We start from the raw sequence: 24,079 nt of genomic DNA, 5'->3' as shown, positions 1-24,079 counted from the left end.
AAAAGCATACAAATACTAAATTATTTAAACAATATTCCTCTTTTGATTTTATTATTTTTAATTTAATATTATTATATTATTTTGTTTTTTTTATTTGTTTTTATTTTTTCTCACTCTGTACCCTAACTTAAGACAATAACATTAAGACAATAATTTTTTTAAAATAAATACATTTTAATATTATTATATTATTTGATTTTAATATTTCTCCTCTAATGTAATAAATATAGTAATGATCAATTCTACATTGCTGTAATGATTGTGAATCAGATCCAGTGGGATTGCAGATGCGTCCCGTGAGAAGAACCGGATCAGATCTGAGTGTGAACGTGTTGTAATAGAATCAGTCAGGAGTGTGTGACGGAGAGAGCTCCACTGATCCAGCAGCACTGAGTGAACAGACATTAACCAGTCTGTTGACCATCTGTGCTGCCTGGTTTCACAGATCTGCATGAACAGCAGGAGAGAGTGTGTGTGTGTGTGTGTGTGTGTGTGTGTGTGTGTGTGTGTGTGTGTGTGGGTGGATGTTGACCATCTGTGCTGCCTTTTAACTAACGTTCAGCTTAAACCAGAGAGTGGACACACACACCCATTAACTACAAACACAACACACACTCACAAATGCGCACCATCACTGCTTGCACTCCATCCTGTCCAGAGAAGCCCTGTTCTTTTTTCTTTCTTTTTTCTTTTTTTTCGCTACGCTATTGTGTGTGTGTGTGTGTGTGTGTGTGAGAGAGAGAGAGAGTGAGAGAGAGAGAGAGAGAGAGAGAGAGAGAGATAATGTATGGGTGTTGGTTAGTGTGTGATTGTGTGTGTGTGTGTGTGTGTGTGTGTGTGTGTGTGTAAGTGTTGGTCTGTGTGTGTGTGTGTGTGTATGGTGGTCAGTGTGTGTGTGTGTGTGTGTGTGAGAGAGAGAGTGTATGGGTGTTGGTTAGTGTGTGATTGTGTGTGTGTGTGTGTGTGTGTGTGTGTGGTGGATGGTGGTCAGTGGTGTGTGTGTGTTGTGTGGTGTGTTGTGTGTGTGTGTGTGAATGGGTGTGTGTATGGTGTTCAGTGTGGTGTGTGTGTGTGTGTGTGTGAGGGTGGTCAGTGTTCAGTGTGTGGTGTGTTGTGTGTGTGAGTGAGTGTGTGTGTGTATGGTGGTCTGTGTGTGTGTGTGTGTGTGTGTGTGTGTGTATGGTGGTCAGTGGTGGTATGGTGGTCAGTGTGGTGTGTGTGAGTGAGTGTGTGTGTGTATGGTGGTCAGTGTGTGTGTGTGTATGTGTGGTGGTCACTGTGTGTGTGTGTGTGTGTGTGTGTGTGTATGTGTGGTGGTCACTGTGTGTGTGTGTGTGTGTGTGTGTATGTGTGGTGGGTCACTGTGTGTGTTGTGTGTGTGTGTGTGTGTGTGTGTGGTGGTCACACTGTGTGTGTGGTGTGTGTGTGTGTGTGTGTGTGTGTGTGTGTGTGTGTGTGTGTGTGTGTGTGTGTGCGTGTGTGGTGGTCACTGTGTGTGTGTATATATGTTGGTCAGTGTGTGTGTGTGATGATCCTGCTCACTCTCTCTCTCTCTCTCTCTCTCTCTCTCTCTGGGTGTGTCTGTGCCCCCAGTGCTGGAAGGTCATGGGGGTCAAAGTGATGAATTTTTATGGGGCTGTTCCTTGTGTTTCAGGCCTATTCTATTCTCCTTGCGCTGCACTGACTCTCAAAGACTTCCAGAACGGCCAATTTGTCCTGCGGGGCTCTAGAGAATGGCCCATTCGAGTGGTTAAATACCAGAGGGGCGAACACACACACACAGCTCCTCTCTCGCATCCCACAATGATTTGTGGCCCGTCCATTATCTGCGGCGGAGAACAAACGCGCTTGGACGGGGCCCGGCGGTATTGGAGGCCCTTGGCCCTGCTGCCCATTGTTTTAGAGAGATTTCCCAGATGTTGGGATGGCCAAGATAAATAGGCGGCTTTATCCTCTCTCTTCCACACCTCTTTATCTGCCCTTGTCTCTTTTCAGCGCACGGACCCCCTACATTGAGTTGCTCCACCGCAGGGGCTGATGGGAAAAGGGTTGTTGTGTTATAATGCTATGTGTTCTCTAAATTTAAATCATCTAGTGAAGGGGATGATGGGAAAAGGCAGTGTTAAAGGGACAGTTCACCCTAAAATTAAAATTCTGTCTTCATTTACTCTCCCTCAAGTTGTGGAACACAAAAGAAGATATTTTGAAGAAACCAAACAGTTGACGGTAGCAATTGACCTCTATAGTATTTTTTCCATATTATGGAAGTCAATGGGTACCGTCAGCAGAACTTTTTTAAACGAAAGATAACCAAGGTTTATACAACAATGATGTACTAAAGAAATGTTGTTTTTCCTTTGCATTTTCACGTACAGACAACTAAAAGCTCTGCGTTGTACTACACACGAGTGCACATACGCATTCCTGTTGACTGAACATGTAATGTGCATGTGCACGACATCACCATTTTAAAAACCTGCATTTAATATGATGATTCCGTTACTGCTCAGACCGGAACATCTCCAGGATAGTTTTTGTTTTGTTTTTAGTTTTTTACTTTGAAGCCATATTCAATCAGAGATTGCTTGTAAATATCACAAATAGTTATAAAGCAATGACCAGGGCTATTATAGATAAATAAAACTGAAACTAAAATTAAAACGAATAATTAAAAAAAAATATATATATATTTTTTTTTAAATAATTAAATAAAAATTAATGCAAGTTATATATAGCTACTAAAATGTATACATATTAAAATAAAGATAGATATATAGAATGTATCTAAAATGTATATTAAAATCATATAAAAATAAATGATATGGAAATTATAAATATACAAAACAAATAAATATTAGTAATTAGCCATTTAATTTTATTAGTAATTCTGTTTAAAATATTAGTAATTTTGTGTATTATGTTATATTTTATTTAATATAAATTACACACACACACACACACACACACACACACACACGCACACACACACACACATATATATGAAGAGTTTGGTTCCAAAACGCAATAAATTCATTTTGATCAATCTGAGTAAAAATGTGTTTTCTTTACCAAGACAGTGGCAAGATGAAAACCACTATTTTCTGTTTCAAACTTTCACATAGCATCTTTAGGTTATAATAACATTAAAAATTCAAATCCAGATTTAGATTTTCAAAGATTTATTATAAAATTGTATCTTTTTTTATAACTTTTTTTTTTTTTTTTTTTTTTTTTTTTTTTTTTTTTTTTTTTTTTTTTTTTATTTTATTTTTTTTTTTTTTTTTTTTGTTTTTTTTTATTTTTTTTTTCTTTTTTTCCCCCAAAATGCAATAAATCCATGACAGTTTTTTTTTTCATTGAATCAATATAAAAGTTATTTTTTCATATTGAAACACAACATAGTAAGTTGATCCACATATGACAGACTCTGAACTTACTGAACTCTGAACTCAGTACTAATATTATATACAGGCACTGGACTAAAAAAACATTCAATCAGTCATCGCTCCCAAAATGAGTTCAGCAGGTCATCTGGTTAATGCTATAAATTAATTACAACAATAAAAGAAAATTTCATCATAAACAGCAACATCACATTAAACCACAGAAATTCCAAAATGATATTTCCCTTATTCAACTAGCTACCATAAGTGCATTCATCTTTGCCATGTTACATTCATCAGTTGACTAGTGCTATACGCTGTATTAACAAAAACATTAATGGCATTAATAAAAACACTTAGACAAGCTACGCAATATCGAGTTCATAATTGAGTGCGACTCATCTGTGATTATGAATGTGATAACTTGTCAGTGATGTACGGCTCTGTGTATTAAATGCCACTCCATCTGAAAGCACGCGAAGGAGATTTATCACAGAACTGGCTTACTGACGAGATGCGCATGACAATCACATGCGATTTATCATGCAGCCCTTGTTTAATGATCACAGATACAAAGTAGAGGAGTAAAACTAAGATGCAGAGAGTATTCAGAGCGCCGACATTACTGTCTAGAGTGCGTGGAATGGTGCGCTGTGATTGGTTGTTACCGTTTACAGTGCGTGGAATTGTGCGCTGTGATTGGTTGAGTGGATTTATCGCATTCTGCAAAGAAAGGAGTCTGGCGTTTGTCGCGGTTTGGGAAAAAAGGGAGAAAACATGATAACATATAATAACTCGGCGAATATTGTGTTTTGCGTAAAATTAAAAATGGACTTTTCAATACCGACCAGATACAATAATGATTTTGGCGGAAAGTATTTTTTTATTATTATTTTTTTTATGCCGTTTATTATGTTTTGGAACCAAACTCTTCATATATATATATATATATATATATATACACACACATAATGTAAAAAAATTCAACAATGTTTTGGTGTACACACATATTAGAACCAATATACAATATTATAAATGTAATATAAAATATAGCTGCAAGCAGCAATTACGGGGTTTAAGCACATTAAGGCCTTTAAGAAGGTATGTTTTTAGGTTCTAGGCCAACCTAGAATGGTTGACAGTAAAAGACATCCAAAATGGAGAATGGGCTCACAGATACATAGATACAAAAAGAAATGGTTAAACTATTATATTAATACTCAATAAGCATGCACACATACAAGCAGAACCAAACACACATATACAGACATACAAGCACACACATTTTGTTGCAGTATAGATGATAGGTGACAGTTCTTAATGCAAGTCTTCTTGTTTGTATGAACAGAATGGTAAGCTGTGACTAAATGTGATTTTAAATGTGGGAACAGTGATTTTATAACATGTAAGCATGAATCCATTAAACCTATGAACAGTACTGTTTCACTGCATTTAATGAGCCCATTAGTGGTTTTCCGCTGCCATCTAGTGGTTATAATTGCAATTTCTCATACAAGACTGTGTTTTTAACCTTTATACTTATTATAGTATATATATTATATACCTGTCCAAATGCAAATGTTCAAAATTTTTTATTTATTTTTTTGGATAATTTTTGACCTATAGAGACTAGAGAATAGTACTGCACTGATTTTATTAATTTTGAGTTTAAAACCTACGACAAGGTCACAAAAGTCGTTGAAATGACCGTTATTGCTAACCAAAGGACAAAATTCAACATTTTTTTAATAATTATTGATCAATGAGTTTCGTTAGCCTTGTCAAATAAGGTAACCTTGTCAAATAGGTGTTTAGGTTTGTTTTTTTTGTGGTGTGCATGTTTTTTGGTATATGCTTGTGCCACTTTGGACCAAGATGCTGGATACCAATTTTCAAGCCGATCGTACCAATGGTTGCCTAGTTATAACTGAATTTGTTTTTTGTCTTATTGCGCCCCCAAGTGGCAGAGCTACGCAATTTTTTTTTGTTTGACCAAAGATTGAGCTCATACACGTGTACCGAGTTTGGTGAAGATATCTCATTCCGTTCAAGAGTTATGCCTCAATTAACATTTGGCTAACGTTAGCATAGACGCTTTTTAAGATTGAGGTTTTATGCGTGTAATAGAAATAGAAATAACTTTTTTTGATAATTATTTATATTCAGTGTCCAGATAATATTTTTACAGTGGTTTGGTTCCATTCTGGTTTAGGGTTTAGGACTTGTTAATAGTTGTAGGTTTCGTTCAGTGTCCAGATAATATTTTTACAGTGGTTTGGTTCCAATCGGGTTAAAAATCTAGGACTAGTAATTACGAATTTTTTTTTTTTGCGGAAACGTGCGTTGTAGAGCAACGATGTAAAGTTTAGCGGTCTACGCTAGAGTCTACGTTAAACGGTTTACGAGCAACGGCCAAAAATGTCTAAAATTTTAGCTTTTTGCACTGTAGCGCCCCCCTTCGGCCGATTGCGACGAGACTTTGTCAACCTCTCCCCAAATTGAGCTCTACGATCTGGCCAAGTTTCACGTCTCTAGGCCTTACGGTTTGGTCTGCACGATCAGTTTTAGGGCGGAAGAATAATAATACAAAAAATTTTTTTTTAAATCTTAACAATTTCAGTAGGGTTTCAGCACTGCGCGCTATAATTTATCCTATAATTTATCCTAGTTTGCTTGTGCTAATCTCCATTTCTCATTTTCTTCTGGAAATGCTGGAGATGTTCTGGTCAATATTAGAATAAAGACTTTAATCTTAATCTGTAAATGTGGCCTTTTTTTGCATTTTCACTGGATTTTTTTCAGCGCAGTGTGTCTCTTTTTTTCTGTTTTTTTCTAGATCTGTGTTCTGTTGTTGATTTTTTTCTGGGCTGTGATGGCAGCTCTGTAGAATTATGGGATAGAAATCAATAGTGTCAGGATTGAGTGATCAGGGAAAGTTTTAGTGCTGTGGGCTCAAGGCTTCATCAACACGGTTTAAAGCACGTCTCCTGAACCCTGAGCACAGGACTCACTTTACTGCGCTCCGGATTAATCGCCTCCAGCAGAGCATCATGGGATTGGCCTGAACACACGGGGCTTGTTGTAGGATGTAGTAACTTTTGTGCCACATTTTTCTGACTGTGTGACATTCACTGCCTGGAAGTTAAGCTGAAAGTCCCTAGAAATGACACACCTGGATGTTTGTTTGTTTTATAAAACTGTGTAATTATCATAGAATTATTTTTATTGTTTTTAGATTTTATATTAATATAAATAACTGTATTTTAGTTTTTATGTAATATAAACATTTATATATAATATTTAATTTGTTAACATACCTTAAATATTATATACTGCATCTTATATATATATATTTCATATTACAAACAACAAAGAATAAACATAAATATTATTGATATTAAATTATTTTTTATTAATATTATCACAGTTATGTTTGTTGAAAATATATTTATTTTATATTTTACATATTATATTTTTTTATAATATTATATAGTTTTATACACACATGAAAAATGTAATATAAATTTTTGCTGTATATGTTTTTGTGGTATTTATGTTATTAAGCTTATTTATTTAATATAAATTGCAAAAAATATATCATATTCACGCACACACATAATATATTAGGTACAGTATATTTTAAAACAGTAAACATGTAAAATATATAAACACACAACTTATATTTTGGATGCGGATTAAGAGAAAAAAGGACAGGAATAACACGGCAGCTTTAGCACTTTGCGTAAAATTTAAAAATTTTTTTATTTATTTTTTCAATAATAACACCACCAGATATGATACTGATTTTTTTGGCGGGAATTATTTTTAAATAATATATTTTTTAAATGCCGTTTTTCACATTTGGAACCAAACTCTTCAATATATATATGATTTTTTTCAATTATATATATTTTTTTCCTTTCAATCTTTTATAGATGTTTCCTCTGAATGTCTTCATTCCTGCACTGATCCGCCTCTCAGTGTTTATTCATCTCCTCCCGGAGTATGAAATGCATGTTAATGTGATTTTTGAGACGAGGTCAGGGAGCTGGTGCTTCTGAACTTCACATGACCTGCGGCGTCCAATCACAGGCCTGTGCTCAGGTCAGCGTGAGTTGTGTTGATTGAACCTGGTGTCGTAATCAAGATCACGGGCCTTTAATTAATGATATGTTTTTAAATAAGCTGCAGCAGGGACACACATGATGAGGTGAAATCTGATCACTCACTGCTCAGTTGAAACACATGATCAAATCAGTCCGTCTCTGACTCTGTGTGATTGATTTACTGTAGCCTGATGTGATGGAAAACACACAAGTTTTTATTTTTTGGCTTTCCTGTTGTGAAGCACTGACATGTTTGGAGTTCATGTTTACTTACCTGCTTTAATAGTACAAAACAAACCCTGAATTATACCGCGGTAGAAGCTTTCACCGCGGTACTTCCATGTTTTGTGGACAGTTTGAGGTTGTAAATACCTGAGTAAGGTAATCAATCAGTACCAGAGTATAGAAGTACTTTACCAGCACTGTACCGTAGTATCACCACAGTACATTATGTAAGAGTAGACAGAGATATGAATACAAATGTCTGTATATATTTTGTGTGTATAGTATTTTTGTATTTATACATTTATAACTTATTTTATACAATTAAATATATATATATATAAAATATATGATAAATTATATATTTTACATATAATGTATACATATTTATATTTTTTATATTTGACAATCTCATCTACATATCTATTTGAAATATAAATAAAAGAATGAAAAATATATAATTATATACATATAAAATAACTTTGAAATTGGCATTTGAAATTCAAAGAATAATGTTTAGATATTTATTTATTTATTTAAGCAATAATCATAAATAAATTCATATAAAATAAAATATTTAAAAATGAATAACTTTTTTTTAATGGACAGTTGAAATTAATTATTATTTATTTATATTTTTTATATTTGACAATCTAATCTATAAATCTAAAAAATATATAATTATTATATATATATAAAATAACTTTAAAATTGGCATTTGAAATTCAAAGAATAATTTTTAGATATTTTTTTATTTATTTATTCAAGCAATAATCATAAATTAATAAATTCATATAAAATAAAATATTTAAAAAACTTTTTTTTTTTTAATGGACAGTTGAAATTAAAATGTAAACATAACCCTATTCATAAATTAATTTATTTCCCATTTCTGTGTTATTCCTGATTGGTCAGTAATATCATTCTGTGCTTTAGTATTATCTAATGACTTTAAACTGTATAATTGATCATTGACTCATTAATTTCCTCTTTTTGCTCATAGAATATTCCGTTTTTATTTAAGTAGTCGTATAAAAATCATGTGCATTCAGAGGGTCAGTATCACAAAATGACCAGCTGATTTTATATCATCTGAAGCCTCGTGGTTTCTCAAATCCATCTGAATATGAATGTTTTCTGAACTCTGCAGTAAGATGCTTTTCCCGCATCAGTTTCTGCTTGATCGGCTTTCAATCTCAGCAGCAGTGTTTGAGTTTTTCTTTCTTCTTGAGAAAAATCAGAAGTGAATAAATGGTGTGACTCCTGACGGCCGCTCTCACTGTCTCTGGCCCTTTTGAGCTGTTTTTCCAGAGCTATTCATTACAAAATCAGCTTAATGAGAGCAATTCTTCCTGGCTCAATTAGTGCATCTCGCTGGCCCAAAAACCTTAATGAGAGCAAAGCGCATTAGTGCTCCGCTGCAAATGACTGAAAGATGGAGCGATTTGTTGGCTCTTTAGAGAGCAGCTTAAGCCGAAGCTGTTTGTTCTCCTGCCGGGTTTTATTGGCTTGGACCTGATTAGCTAATCTGTGCTTTGAATTTCAATGGCTTCTCGGGCCGGGAACCGGATTACCTCATTCAGCGGTCCTCAAACACAGATGGCCCGAATGTTTAACCGATTGTTAAAAGAGTCGACAAACGGGACTTTTTCACGGAGCCACACAGTCTTTAAGCTCGATGCATTGCGGAGGAAAGAAAGAGAGAAGATGCTCCTGTGTTGTGCTGCTCTGATGTGATACAGCGAGTGTCGTCCTCTTCTTCTTCTTCCTCCTTCAAGAGTCTGTGCTCGACGGCCAGATGTAGACGGTGAGATCCACCGACACCAATGAAGTACACACACAGACATACCACACACACACACACACACACACACACACATACCACACACACCACACACACACACACACACACAGACACACAGACACACACACACACACACACACACACACACGCACACACACACACACACACCCACACACACACACACACACACACACCACACCACACACACACACACGCACACACACACACAACACACACACACACAACACACACACACACACACACACACACACACACACACATACATATCATATACACACACACACACACACACACACAGTCATAACACACTCACACACACAGACACACACACACGCACACACACAGACACACATACACACACACACACACACACACACACAACATTCACAGATACACGCACACACACACACACACACACACACACACACACACACACACACACACACACAGACACACACACACACACATATATAAATACACTTACCAGTCAAAAGTTTTTGAACAGTAATATTTTTAATGTTTTTTAAAGAAGTCTCTTCTGCTCACCAAATCTGTATTTATTTGATCCAAATATTAGAATGATTTCTGAAGGATCACGTGACACTGAAGACTGAATGCTGAAAATTCATCTTGGATCACAGGAATAAATTACACTTTAACAGAGATTCACACAGAAAACAGCTGCTTTAAATAGTATAAATATTTCAAATTTTTACTGATTTTGCTGTGTTTTGGATTAAATAAACGCAGGCTTGCTGAGCAGAAGAGACTTCTTTAAAAAACATTAAAAATCTTACTGTTCAAAAACTTTTAACTTGACCTTGACTTTTTGCTGATGACATTGTGTGATCTGTCTATGTGTGAATGTTGGTGTGATTTACAAGGGTTCACTTTTTCCTCACTCATCAGATCTTTAATCTACTACAAGCTCCTCCATAATCACACCATAATTTGGTGTAGATCTGTTAAACATAAAGGTTTTTATTATACACTACCATTCAAAAGTTTGGGGTCAATAGGATTTTTATTTATTTTTTTAATGGAAAAAAGTCTCTCCTGCTCACCAAGGCTGCATTTCTTTGATCAAAAACACAGTAAACTGTGAAATATTATTTCAGTGTAACACAGCAGTTTTCTATGTGAATATCTGTTAAACTGTAATTTATTTCTGTGATCAAAGCTGAATTTTCAGCATCATTACTTGATAAATAAACTGTGATACATTTTATTTTTCAGGATTCACAGATGAATAGTAAATTCAAAAGAACAGCATTTATTTAAAACAGAGATCTTTTGTAACATTATAAATATCTTTACTGACACTTTTGATCAATTTAACACATCCTTGATGAATAAAAGCAATCATTTCTTTAAAAAAGTAATTTTATTGACCCACAATTTTGAACCAGAGACAATGTTGTACACTTTATTTATAAAATTAGGTCTCATTGGTTTCTGCTGTTAAAGGTTGTTCACTGAAGCTAATGAAGATCTGTGTTTGTTCTCTGTCCTCTCACAGGTTGTCCTCCAGCTGGAAAAGAAGTTATTTAACTACATTAACCAGGATGTTTTCCGGGAAAACAATGGGACGCAGGTAAGAGACTCGTTCCTGTTTAAATGCCTCATAACCGTGTGAATGTTTGACTTCTGTCTTCCTGAATGAGACGCTTTGATGGAGAGCAGCTGCGGAGCGTGATGAACTTTATGAATTAAGACGATTAGCTGCACACTGGATGTCATTGTGGATACAGATGTTAGGGCAGGGTATGATAGAGGGGTCAGATCTGAATCCTGCTATCAGTGCTTATGAAGAGACACATTCACAACATACAAATAATAGATCACATTCCATTTCCATGCAGCATTTCAGTTTAGTACAGTTATTTGGAAATAAATAAATAAAATAATGTTAACAGATAAAATAATTACAAAAAAGTCACATCATTAAAAGCCACATCCCAAACACTTTAAACAATGTACATTTTAAAAACAATTTTACTCTCCCATTACCAAATTTCGTCAAATTACAAAAAGTCTTACAAGTAAATACAATAATGCATAAATAATGAAAACAAGTCACTGGACATCACATATAAAGAATCAAAACGCATGCGCCATGGATCAATAAAATGGAATAGCCTCTGCAGGGACAATAATTAAATGATTTTACTATTTACTATTACTGAGGTGCTTTACTGGCAGCTTATTTAACTCAAGGAAATGCATCCTGAGATTAATCAGATATTAATACAACATAATATTACAACTTATAGCCTATATGTACAAAATGACGCAGTTATTGCATGCTATAGTCAGAATGTGTGACTATTCTGTTGTAGACGTGCTCTTCCCAAACCAAACGTGCTAAAACATGGCAACTAAACCCAAAGAATTCACAACGTTTTATTAGAATAACGTTCTCATTTGAATGTTATATACACGACATTCCCAATCATAGTTATTAATGTTGTGCACTGCTGTTTGAGCTGCGTGCGCTGAGCTAAAGATGATCACTGGTTAACTGAAGCACTTAACGCTTAACCAAACACGTTCTCTATGAGATAAATCAGATATACATCAAATAAACACAATATTACAATATACAACTGCACAAATGCCTGCAAATGCACAAGCGAAATTAACTGTCATGGAGGTAGCTCCGTTGTGGATGTGCTCAACGGCGCACAAAACACGGGCACACAAAGATTCAACAGCATTATTTACATTAATGTTCTCATTAGAATTTTATGTAGCCTTTATGACAGACTTGCCCTGCACATGTTGCACTTAAGTGTAGTGTTCTTTTCGAAGTAATTGCAATCATATTTCAGGCATTTCAAAACCATCATGGTGAACAGCGTGCATTTGAAGGAAATAATGCATCATTTAAGATATCGGCCAAATTTTCTTATCAGGCCGATACAGATAACAGAAAAAAATTGCATTTATCGGGCAGATACCAATAACAGAAAAAATAAAATAAATAATTTATCGAGCCGATACCGATAACAGAAGGAAAAAAAATCATTTATCGGGCCGATACGATAACAGAAAAAAATTGCATTTATCGGGCAGATACCGATAACAGAAAAAATAAAATAAATAATTTATCGAGCGGGTACCGATATAAGGATGGCAGAAAAAATATTTTATTGTGGGGATGATGATGATAGAAGAAAATTGATTTTATTTGTTGGGATGATGATAACAGAAAAAAAATTCAATTATCGGGCAGATACCGATAAAAGAAAAAATAAAATAAATAATTTATCGAGCCGATACAGATAACAGAAGGAAAAAAAATCATTTATCGGGCCGATACGATAACAGAAAAAAATTGCATTTATTGGGCAGATACCGATAAAAGAAAAAATAAAATAAATAATTTATCGAGCCGATACCGATAACAGAAGGGAAAAAAATCATTTATCGGGCCGATACGATAACAGAAAAAAAAATCATTTATCGGGCCGATACCGATAACAGAAAAAAAATTGCATTTATCGGGCAGATACCAATAACAGAAAAAATAAAATAATTTATTGAGCCGATACCGATAACAGAAGGAAAAAAAATCATTTATCGGGCCGATACCGATAAAAGAAAAAAAATTGCATTTATCGGCCGATACCGATAACAGAAGGGAAAAAAAATCATTTATCGGGCCGATACCGATAACAGAAGGGGGAAAAAATCATTTATCAGGCCGATACCGATAACAGAAGGAAAAAAATCATTTATCAGGCCGATACGATAACAGAAAAAAATTGCATTTATCGGGCCGATACCGATATGGTGGCTGATATATCATGCATCCCTATTTTTTTAAGCTAAAATAAATAGTTTGCAACCACTTACCTTAAAAAAAACGTATAGCATTTTTTCAGTGTATTCACAGTACTAATGCAACAACTTCATAACTTGGTTTCTTGAGTAATGCAGACATGCACTAGCCAGACGCATCAATCATTTTGCAGCATCATGTGCGTTACAAACGTTGCACTCAGGTTAAAATAAGCTACTTTTTTTTTAAATGCTTCTCAAGACCTTGTGTTTTTCTACATCCACAGACCTATGTCTAGCTTTTATTGGATTTAAAAAGAAAATAACTATATGAACGGCCTCTCAAAGTGCGTTAACGTCATGTCAGAATTACTAAAAGTTTCTTTCAGTCTTGCATGCGAAACACAAATCACTTCAACAGTTAATGATTCCTTGTTTCTCCCATTTAAACAGTCTGAATGTGCAGCTGGTGTATGTTAATTCCAATTATTTGAGTTAATTTCGGTTAAACTAAATGAAAACGAGAAGTTGAAATATATAGCTGAAATAAATGTTTTATTTTTTGTTATTTCAGTTAATGTTTGTTTTTCAAATGTGAAATAAGCTCATTATCTGACAGTATGAGAGGAGTGAGGATTGTTTTCCAACGTCTGTCTGTTTATTCTTTCTCAAAATTACCAAGAGAATCATTAACAGGAGCATAAAGGAGCTGAAATCGTTAGTGGGTCTGTGTGTGTGTGTGTGTGTGTGTGTGTGTGTGTGTGATGGATGTCCTGATGGCACATGAGAGATAATCTGATGGTCATGCTCTGCTTAAACACACCGTCTCATGATCCCTGGAAAACAAACTGCCTCCAGAACGACGAATGTCCCTCCTGCGCCTCGACTCCCAGCATCCTTCATCAACGACTAGAGTTGTACCGGCTTGACAGAAATTTAATTCGAGGCAGCTCTCGAAAATAATTATTGTATTTTGAAAGGAGTAATCATTGGTCAGGACATGATTGAATATGTCCATGCCTATTGGGACTGACTTTTGCCATGATTAATAGGTTTGTTTAGTCGATATAGCCATCGAAATTGTATAATTAATTATCCAGGCGGCTGTCAGGCGGTGAGGATGGAGCGCTCTGATGAGGATTTGGGAAGATTAAATTTTCCGCAGGGCCCGTGTGTGTGTGTGTGAGACGCCTCCATCCCACTAACTCTCATTGATTTTGCTTCAGTGTCTCTTTATTGAAACTTTATCAGGTGGATCCGAGTGGAATCTGGAGCGAGTGATGAACTTCTCCGTCTGCGCTCGTCATGCGGGCCGCGTACACGTGCTACATCGCTCAAACCGCAGTTTTTAAGAGTCCCAATAAATAAATAAATAACGCAAGGCTCTCATCCGACACGCGCCATATTTCAGCTGTCGTTCCCGCCGAGGCATCGCTGATCAAAGCAGACTCGAGGAAACACCGCGTGCATGAGAATCCGCTCACATCACGCTGTTATCAGTCTGATATTGGAAACAGATCTGTGTTTTCTGTACATTATTATAGTTTGAGGTCTGTAAAGTCAGGTTTATTGATATAGTGCTTCACATAATGCAGATTCATTCACAACAGAAACAGAAAAACAAGCATCAAAGACGCAAAGTTCTATACAAGTATCAGTCATTTCAGTTATGATTGAACTATAAAGCAGCTTTACTGAAGATTATATCGACTGAAAAATATTTGTTGATGTTGTAAATAAAAGAAAGATTATTGGAGTGAGTTTTATCAGAAAATGCAATTGCAGTGTTTCTACTGCACATTTTTTTTTTTTTTGTTATTTGTTTTTAATTTGTTTGGTTTGTTTGCTATACAGCAATTGATTGTTTACTGAAATTTTTTTTTTCAGTGTAGTTCAATTATTGTATAATTATGCTTTTTCAAGAACTGCTAAATCAATACATTTTACTGAATATCAATTGTCTTTAAATGAAAGACCATTAATATTCAGTCAAATTGATCAGATTAGAGTTACAATGTTTTAATGCCGTTTTGTCTTTCCTTTTAAAAACAGTATAATATTGATTATTGAGCATAGCATAAAATATTTATCTCTCATTTCATCTGGGTTTTATATTTCAGTGCATCGTTGGTCAGAGCAGTTTATAGTCAATTGACTATAGTTGCAATTCTTAAATATAAAACACCTAAAACTTAAGAGAAAAAAATAGTAAAGAAAGATATAAAGACAGATGCACAATCTGTTCCTCTATTCATCAGTTACAAGTTTCAGACATTTGAACACCAAAATTACAAAGAATGAAAAACCAGTTTATTGCAATATTTGTTCTGAGTGAAGCTGCTCGTGTCGAGGCTGTAATGTTTGATTGGCTTTAGTTTTTGAGCATTGATGATGTGTTAGTGAGAGATGAATGCTGCACTCCAAATAATGCATTTGTCATAAATAGTGTGAAAATATGGCTGCTGCCATGAAATAAAGTGTGTGGATTAAAACTCAAATGAAAGCACCTCTCACCCGGCTCTTATCGATGGCCTTTAAAGGCATCAGCTGTTGTCAGAGCTCTTATTTGACCGAACATAAATCAATGCACGATTACGGCAGGAGACGCCGATCGGCCCAAACCGCACGCGGCGCTGTGATTAAGGACTGTCTGCGTTTATTGGGCTGAGGTGGTGTTTTGGAGGAGTTTGTTTGTATTTATTTATTTTCGTCTGCTTCACAAGGTCACCGGCGCTGACGGATCACGAGCGGGACGAGGCGGGTTTTACTGCTGACCCACCAGAGCAGCAAATCACTCGGATAAATTGACCCGCATGAAATGTAGTGTGAAATTTCAGCCCGCGGGTCTCTAGCTGCTAAATGAATTACTCAGCATTCACACACACACACACACACACACATAAACACACACGTGTGTCATAGCTGTACTTTGACTTTCCCTTTTCACTGTGAACAGCGGTAGATTTTACATTTCAGCAAATACATATATATATATATATATATATATATATATATATATATATATATATATATATATATATATATATATATATATATAGCGAGAGAGATGGGTAGATTATCTATATAAGATTACAAATTACATGTTTAAAATTCAGTAATGTAATTCAGATTACTAATTTTAGGTAACGTATTCTGACTACATCTGGATTACTTGTAGGGATGGGTGAAAAAAATACATTACCATATTTTTGCTATATATTTTTCTATAACGATAACAGTGACGATAATTCAGGGAATCCTGTTTCTTTAGAGAAAAGTATTATCTTTCTTATTTTTTTCCCAAAATAGTGTGTTGTGAGCATTACTGAGTACACATGTAATGTAATGACTGTTTAATTTATACTGGAAGCCAGAGGGCGCTCTCGTGTAGAAACTCCACACATGCATCGCAGAAGTAATAGCACTGACGACGCTCCATGAAATAACTAATATGAACAAAGGCATTCAGTATCGGTGAATAACACGCAGATAGAGAAATTTGAAGACAAAAAACATAAGATTGCACAAAATATATGGTTTATCTGTGTTCTTCAAGCAATCTTAGGTATTTTTTATAAGGAATGCATTAAAATATATATTTATAATGCAATGGTAATCAATAGCCTTTATCACTGTATATAATGGTATCGTTCTGTAATATGAAACCACGTCTGATCACAGAAAGAAGTTACTTCAAACACTTGACTATGTTATTAAGTTAAGTTAGTTGGAGAAATAGCATGTCAATAAATGATATCTTTGCTGGACAGCAGGTTTGTAAACAGACTCTTACACATGCAAACTGTATCGGACACATGCTACTGTAGTATATTTATTCAGAGCGATTTATGTGCACTGTACAGTCCTGACCAAACAGATCCAGATTGTAGAAAGAGCTCCTCATTTAGTGATAAACTCCTCCTCAATTTCACGTTCACTATGTCGCTCTGCACGGTTGCACAAAGAAATACGTCAACAACTAGACTTTATCTTCATTATCGCAGGAAGACTAATTCTTATCATGGAGAGAATTTTTACCGGTATATTGCAAACGATATCACCCATCCCTAATTACTTGTGACCATGTAATCAATTACTACCCAGCACTATATATATATATACACACACACACACACACACACCATGGTCTGTCTGAATTAGGGATGCACGATATTATCGGACCAATATCGGAATCGGCAGATAATGGCTTTAAATGTAAATATCGGCATCAAATTTTTCATATCAGGCCGATGCCGATATTTACATTTAAAGCCATTATCTGCCGATTCTGATATTGGTCCGATAATATCGTGCATCCCTAATTCAGACAGACCATGGTATATATATATAGGGTCCTAGTGTCCGTTCGGTGAGGAGTTTTAATTCCACAGGGGTTGCTGTTGGCCTACTTTAAATAAAAGGAAAGCAAAGTACACAAATAATATTTAGACAGTGTTACTGATTAAATAAAGCTGTAATTGATGCCATAAAATCATGAGTATGTTTTGATTTAAAGGTCAGAAGCTTACATGAACAAAACAAAACAAAAATCACAAACATGACACTTAAATAATTTTATATATACTGATTTATTCATTAATGTGTAATGTGTTTTTTTTTTAACTAATTATGAGCTCTAAAAGATTTTTTTACAACTCTTTTGCTTTAGACCATTTACAAATGTTAAATCATAAAATAAAATGTTAAGGTTACCACTGCGTCTTTCTGTGGGGAAAAATGCAGTGATTAATATATAGTTTATTTATAGTTATTTTCAAATCTTCAATGTACTGTCATTATAAAATAACTTTATTATTGTTTATTTAATTCTAACAAATAAGTTAAAACTAACCAAAATGAAAAATAATTATAAATCGGTATCGGCTATCGGCCAAAATGAGTTGAACATTTTGAGCATATCGGATATCGGCAAAAATCCAATATCGTGCATCCCTAGTCTGAATACTGGATTCTGATTGGCTGGCACGCAGACCGATCGCTGCATGGCATCGAAGCATCACGGTACTGTGATGTCATAAAACGATCAGTCTGCATGCTGCTGCTTCAAATCAAACACACCTCATCTCACAGCCGGTGCGTTACACTCACATCCACGTGGAAGTTCTTCATTGTGAGTGAAGCAGACACAAAGTTCACAAACTGTAATACAGTACTGACTGTTTTTGCTCAAGTTCGCTGACGAAGTTTCAGTCAAAGCCACAACAGAACCAGCAACACAGCGGTTTGTTGATACTGAATGAATCCACGTTTTTGAACGAATCAATCAACGAATCAATGAAAATTTATTTTTTGATTGATCCGTAATTAATTCAAATAAATGTGATCTCACCGCAGTATTTAATCTGTGTGTCTGGTTTGAAGTGGGCAGAATGCTAGAGCTTACGAACTGTAACTGACGAAAATAACCGAAAATAAATAATAAAGTTATTTTTACCCTTCCGGTCAAATATTTTGCTGCGAAACATTATTAACAGCTTTACCTTGAAAATGCTTCTTGGCCTCCACGTCATATATTATCCCTTACATAAAATATGTTTTCATTCTCATTTATGCATTTAACAGCTGCAAAGTAATTTACAACAGAGGAGCAAAAGCAAGTTTCCATTATATAATGGCACGTTTATTAGAAAGCTAATAAAAATGTATAAACTCATTACAGTAAAGACAATTTAGCAGGAAAATGTTTATTTGTTTGTTTCTGACATACTGTAGTAAATTTACATACAGTACATTATATATATATATATATGGGGTGTAACAATATGCATATTCGCATTGAACCAAATATGTACGTATATATATATATATATTGAATGCATGATAAATATACCCTGCTATATCCTGTGGCTGTTGTAAATGCATGAGTGTCAGTGTTGTTGTGAAATATCTGTGTGTTTGTGTGTTATTTGCGTCACTGGAAGTGTGTGTGTGTGTGTGTGTGTGTGTGTGTGTGTGTGTGTGTGTGTGTGTGTGTGTGTGTGTGTGTGTGTGTGTGTGTGTGTGTGTAAAGTGATGAATGTTGTTCATTTGCCCTCCTGAACCACAGATGCTGCTGAACACTTCACTGCCGCTCAAATAATCACACACACACACACACACACGCACAGACACACACACACACACACACGCACAGACACACACACACACACACACACACAGGTTTATCTAAATAAGCACATGTCAAGGACTGTTAAAGCGAGTCATAATAACTACTGAGTAACTCAAAAGAAAACCACAGTCACTGTGTTTATGAATCATGTTATACAGTATCTTTGAGGAGGTGTTGACACATTAAATTTGTTCTGGTGGCAGTTTCATACACAACACACACTGAATATCAGTCCTAATTTATTGAAAAGTGTTAATGGAGCACTAATAAACTCTGAGTGTTTGTGTCTGTGTTTGTGTGTGATTAGTAATTAGTCAGAGCTGGTAGCTGTCTGTCACACACACACACACACACACACACACACACACGCACGCATGCACACAGTGATGAAGGTGTCATGTACACCTGTTGATTATCTTCTCATAATTAATGTGTACACACACAGGCTAATTATTCTGCAGCGTTTGATTAATGACTGTGGAGTCTCAGACAGAGAGGACAGCTGGGAAATGATTGATGAACACACACGCCGCACCACACGGAAACTGACATACGTGTGTGTGAAACACACACACACACACACACACACACACACACACACACACACACACACACACACACACACACACAGGCAAACAGCTTCATCTGCTTCAGCTTCACATCACAACAGAGTTTTCTTACTGAGATCAGATGCTGCTGCTTTCTGCCCTCATTTAATATTTCTCTGTGCAAATGGCAATGCAAGTGTGTGTGTGTGTGTGTGTGTGTGTGTGAGTGTGTGTGTGTGTGTGTGTGTGTGTGTGTATGAGTGTGTGTGTGTGAGTGCTTGCATGTTACTGTGTGTGTGTGTGTGTGTGTGTGTGTGTGTGTATATGAGTGTATGTGTGTGTGCGTGAGTGCTTGCATGTGTCTGTTTGTGTGTGTCTGTGTGTGTGTGTGTGTGTGTGTATGCGTGAGTGTGTGTGTGCGTGAGTGCTTGCGTGTCTGTGTGTGTGTGTGTGTGTGTGTGAGTTTAAATGTGTGTGTTCTTCAGGGCAGGAAGTGTGTGTGTGTGTGTGTGTGGATGGCAGGAGGGCGGTCTTATGTTAATGAGCTCATTGTTTATGTATTCCTCCTGCCCTGACTCTCTCTGTTTCTGTGTTTGTCTGCAGCTCTTAGAGTTCGACAGAGAGCTGTCTGTGTTTAAGGAGCGTCTGCACGAGCTGGACATCTCGTTTCCTCCGAGGTACGATCACCTGCAGTGTTTCAGGCTCCTCACATCTCCAGATCAGCAGCTTGATGGAGCTCTGAAAGAGCTGAGAGCACCACTGAGCAGAGCTATCAAGTTCTTAAACATCAAATCCAAACTCTCAAGATCAAACTTAAAATTGCACTTTCATTTTTGGTGGTGCACTGATTCTCAAAGTTTTTGCTTTTGTGTAAATGGTGCACAGTGAGTTGTTAAAGTTAAAGCATAGTTATGAGAATATAATAATAATTAGAAATATATTATTAAATGTGTAAAGTTAATTATAACAGTGATAGTTTATACAGTTGATAAATCTATTAATTTATTAAATGTATACATTCATTTATGTATATAATAATGTTAATTAAGGTATTTTTTACAAAGTTTAATAACTATAATATTGATTACTGATTTAAGTTTACAACAACAGCAACAACAATAATAATAATAATAATAATAATAATAATACAAATTTAAAACATTCTAAAATTTTGTTATTAAATATAAAAATAATGATAATGATTGTTAATTTATAAAATACTTGTATGTTAAATTGTAATGTTTATAGTAATTTATCATTTAAGTTTATTTAATTTGTAAATATATTATTTAATATTTAAAGTTTAGAATAATAGTAATAATAATAATAGAATTTCAAAGAACAAGTATTGCTTAATTATTTATATTTATAAAGTTGATAAATATATTAATTGAAGAATTTTATATTATCAATAATATACTATAAAATGCATTATAATAATAACAATAATAACAACAATTTATTATTTTTAACAATAATAATAATATAATGTCAATTTAAAACATGATTTAAATTATTAATACTGATACTAATTTAATTAATTTATAAATGTAATAATGATAATGCAATTTTAAAACAATGATTTAAATAATATTGATAATAACTTATAAAATTATTAATAATAATGCACATTTTTAACATAATGATTTAAATAATTAATAATGATGATAATTTATAATTAATTTATACAATTATTATTAATAATAATAATACCATTTTAAATACCAATTATTTCTTAATCATTTATATTTTTAAAGTTGATAAATATATTAATTTATATTGATTCATATTTATGTATACATGTCTTTTATTTATAAAGTTTTGTATAATAATGTAGAAAATGTTTAATAATAATTATACTGCTACTACTAATAATACAAATAATAAGGAATTCTTATGAATAACAATAATACATTATTAATAGTAATTATTATTATTATTAGTTTACTAGTAATAATTAATAGATTCCATCCTGAAGCCTTCTGTGGGTCTGAGTGGTGCTAATGCTGGCAGAAAGGTGTTTTGTTGAAGCGTGTTAAAGATCATCTCGTTCTCTGTGAGCGTTTCTGACCCTCCAGAGAGCGTCTGACCCTTCTCTGCTGCCTTAATATGCTAAAGCCATAGTGGATCGTCCTCAAACAGACGAATCTATAATGAGGCTTTCAGAGCGCGGATCTTACGAGCTAATGATGCTCGACTCAATCAGAGCAGATCATCAAACGCTGGAATCAAACAATAATAACGCACTGTTTCAGGACGCATTATAGATGAGTGAGTAGAGACTGAGACGCACTCGAGTCATCAGGAGAACTCATTCAGAAACACCCATGGCTTCATCCTTACATCAGCTGGTCTCTTACTCTGTGGTGCACCATGCATTTACACTGATGCACTTGACAGATGCTTTTATCCCAAGTGACTTGCATTGAATTAAAGCTGTGCATTTGATCAGTTCAGTCCCTGAGAGTCTTCAGGAAGCCTAATGCTGTGGCACTTCCATTAAACTAAATTCATTTATTCCTGAAACACCAAATCCGAAATTAAAGGTTTCAATTAGCTGAAATCCAAATCCAAACATAGTTTATTTAATAATGGATTAACCAATCAAATAATAATAATAATATATAATCAACTAAATAAATAAATATTTTAATATATACCGATTAATTATTAAATAATCTAATCAGTTAATATTAAATAATTGTAATATTTAAGTTGAGTTTTATAGAAACTTTTTTATGATATAAATCTTTTCATTCAATTTATTTTATTTAATTTATAACTAGAATAGATCAGTTCATAATAGTAATGATTTAAAATGTACTTAATATACATTATTTAATTATGAATAATTAACGATAACAATTTAAATAGATTTAATTAAATTATAATAATGCAATTTTATAATCAACACCCAAATAAACACTGAGTTGTATATAAACATTAAGTTTAATTCAGGTTTTTATGATATAAATGTTTCTAAAAAAAATTCACTTTTTTTTTTACACATTAAATACGGAAGTATTTAAGAAATAAGAAGCGTATAATGAATATGAATGTAGTGAACATTCATTTATTTCATATTGAGAGTAACAATGCAATGCATATTTTTTTACATCTTGGTTTATCAACATACAGTTTGATTAAAAACAAGAGATCAAGATTGTTAATCCAGTGCTAGTGTCCACGTTTACCTGTTTAATTTTCTTCTACAATATTTTTTCATGACATAGACACTAAAACGCAGCACTGGAGAAGCATTAATTTAAGTCAGTGATTTTGAGTAGTTTTAAAGCTGATTTTGAGCTGAATGTTTTAGGTTTGTGTGATCTGTAGCTGGTCTGCAGCGGATGGACACGTGTTTAATCCTGCAGGCGCTGACGCTCGGTGTGTTTGTGAGTGTTGTAAACGCTCATGAAGGGCCAGTGTATGGTGTGTTTGAGCGCGACCCTTCACACACGCGGCGCTCACACAGAGACGTGTGGAATTTGAGCGGCTCCTGCCAACGCTGAAGCTGGAGCCGCGCCGCCGACGAATCAGACACACACACACACACACACACACACACACCAATGCTACTGCAGTCACACAAACCAGCAAAACCAGGAGCGAAATCATGCTTTCCCAAAACTTTATAAAAAAAAAAAAAAAATTATATATATATATATATACTATATATATATATATATATATATATATATATATATATATATATATATATATATATGCACAGTATTTTGAAAATTACAACTTTTTAATTCAATATATTTTACCTGAAATGCCAATGCAACCAAGAAACATAAAAAATAAATAAATCTTAATTTTTTTTTTTTTTTTTTTTGGTATTGAAAGCAATCATTTTTGGAACTAATTTGGAAAAATACACAAAATAGCTGCTGTTTTGTGTCTGAAATAATGGGATGGAAATATCTTCAATGGAAAACTGGAAATATTATGTAATCTTCAGCTGGATAATCTGATATTAAAAAAAAAAGTGTTTTCTTAAAATTGTAATGAAAGATTATAAAAGATGTTAGGCTATATAATCTTTTTTTATCCACTAATTTATGAATGGCTGAAAA

General features: G+C 34.4%; 1 protein-coding gene across 1 annotated transcript in view; it reads left to right on the top strand.

Moving 5' to 3' along the window:
• Positions 1-24,079, top strand: part of LOC109099544 (inositol polyphosphate-5-phosphatase A-like) — a 223,909-nt gene that overhangs the window by 186,609 nt on the left and 13,221 nt on the right. Inside the window, exons 10-12 of the mRNA XM_042737622.1 lie at positions 9,516-9,549; positions 11,000-11,130; positions 20,601-20,674. Coding sequence (XP_042593556.1) covers positions 9,516-9,549; positions 11,000-11,130; positions 20,601-20,674 — 239 coding nt within the window. The remainder of the gene's footprint in view (positions 1-9,515; positions 9,550-10,999; positions 11,131-20,600; positions 20,675-24,079) is intronic.

This window comes from Cyprinus carpio, chromosome B13 (genome assembly GCF_018340385.1).
Source record: "Cyprinus carpio isolate SPL01 chromosome B13, ASM1834038v1, whole genome shotgun sequence".
NCBI lineage: Eukaryota > Metazoa > Chordata > Actinopteri > Cypriniformes > Cyprinidae > Cyprinus > Cyprinus carpio.
Note: the sequence above shows the minus strand (reverse complement) of the source record. Positions and strands in the feature narration are given on the sequence as shown.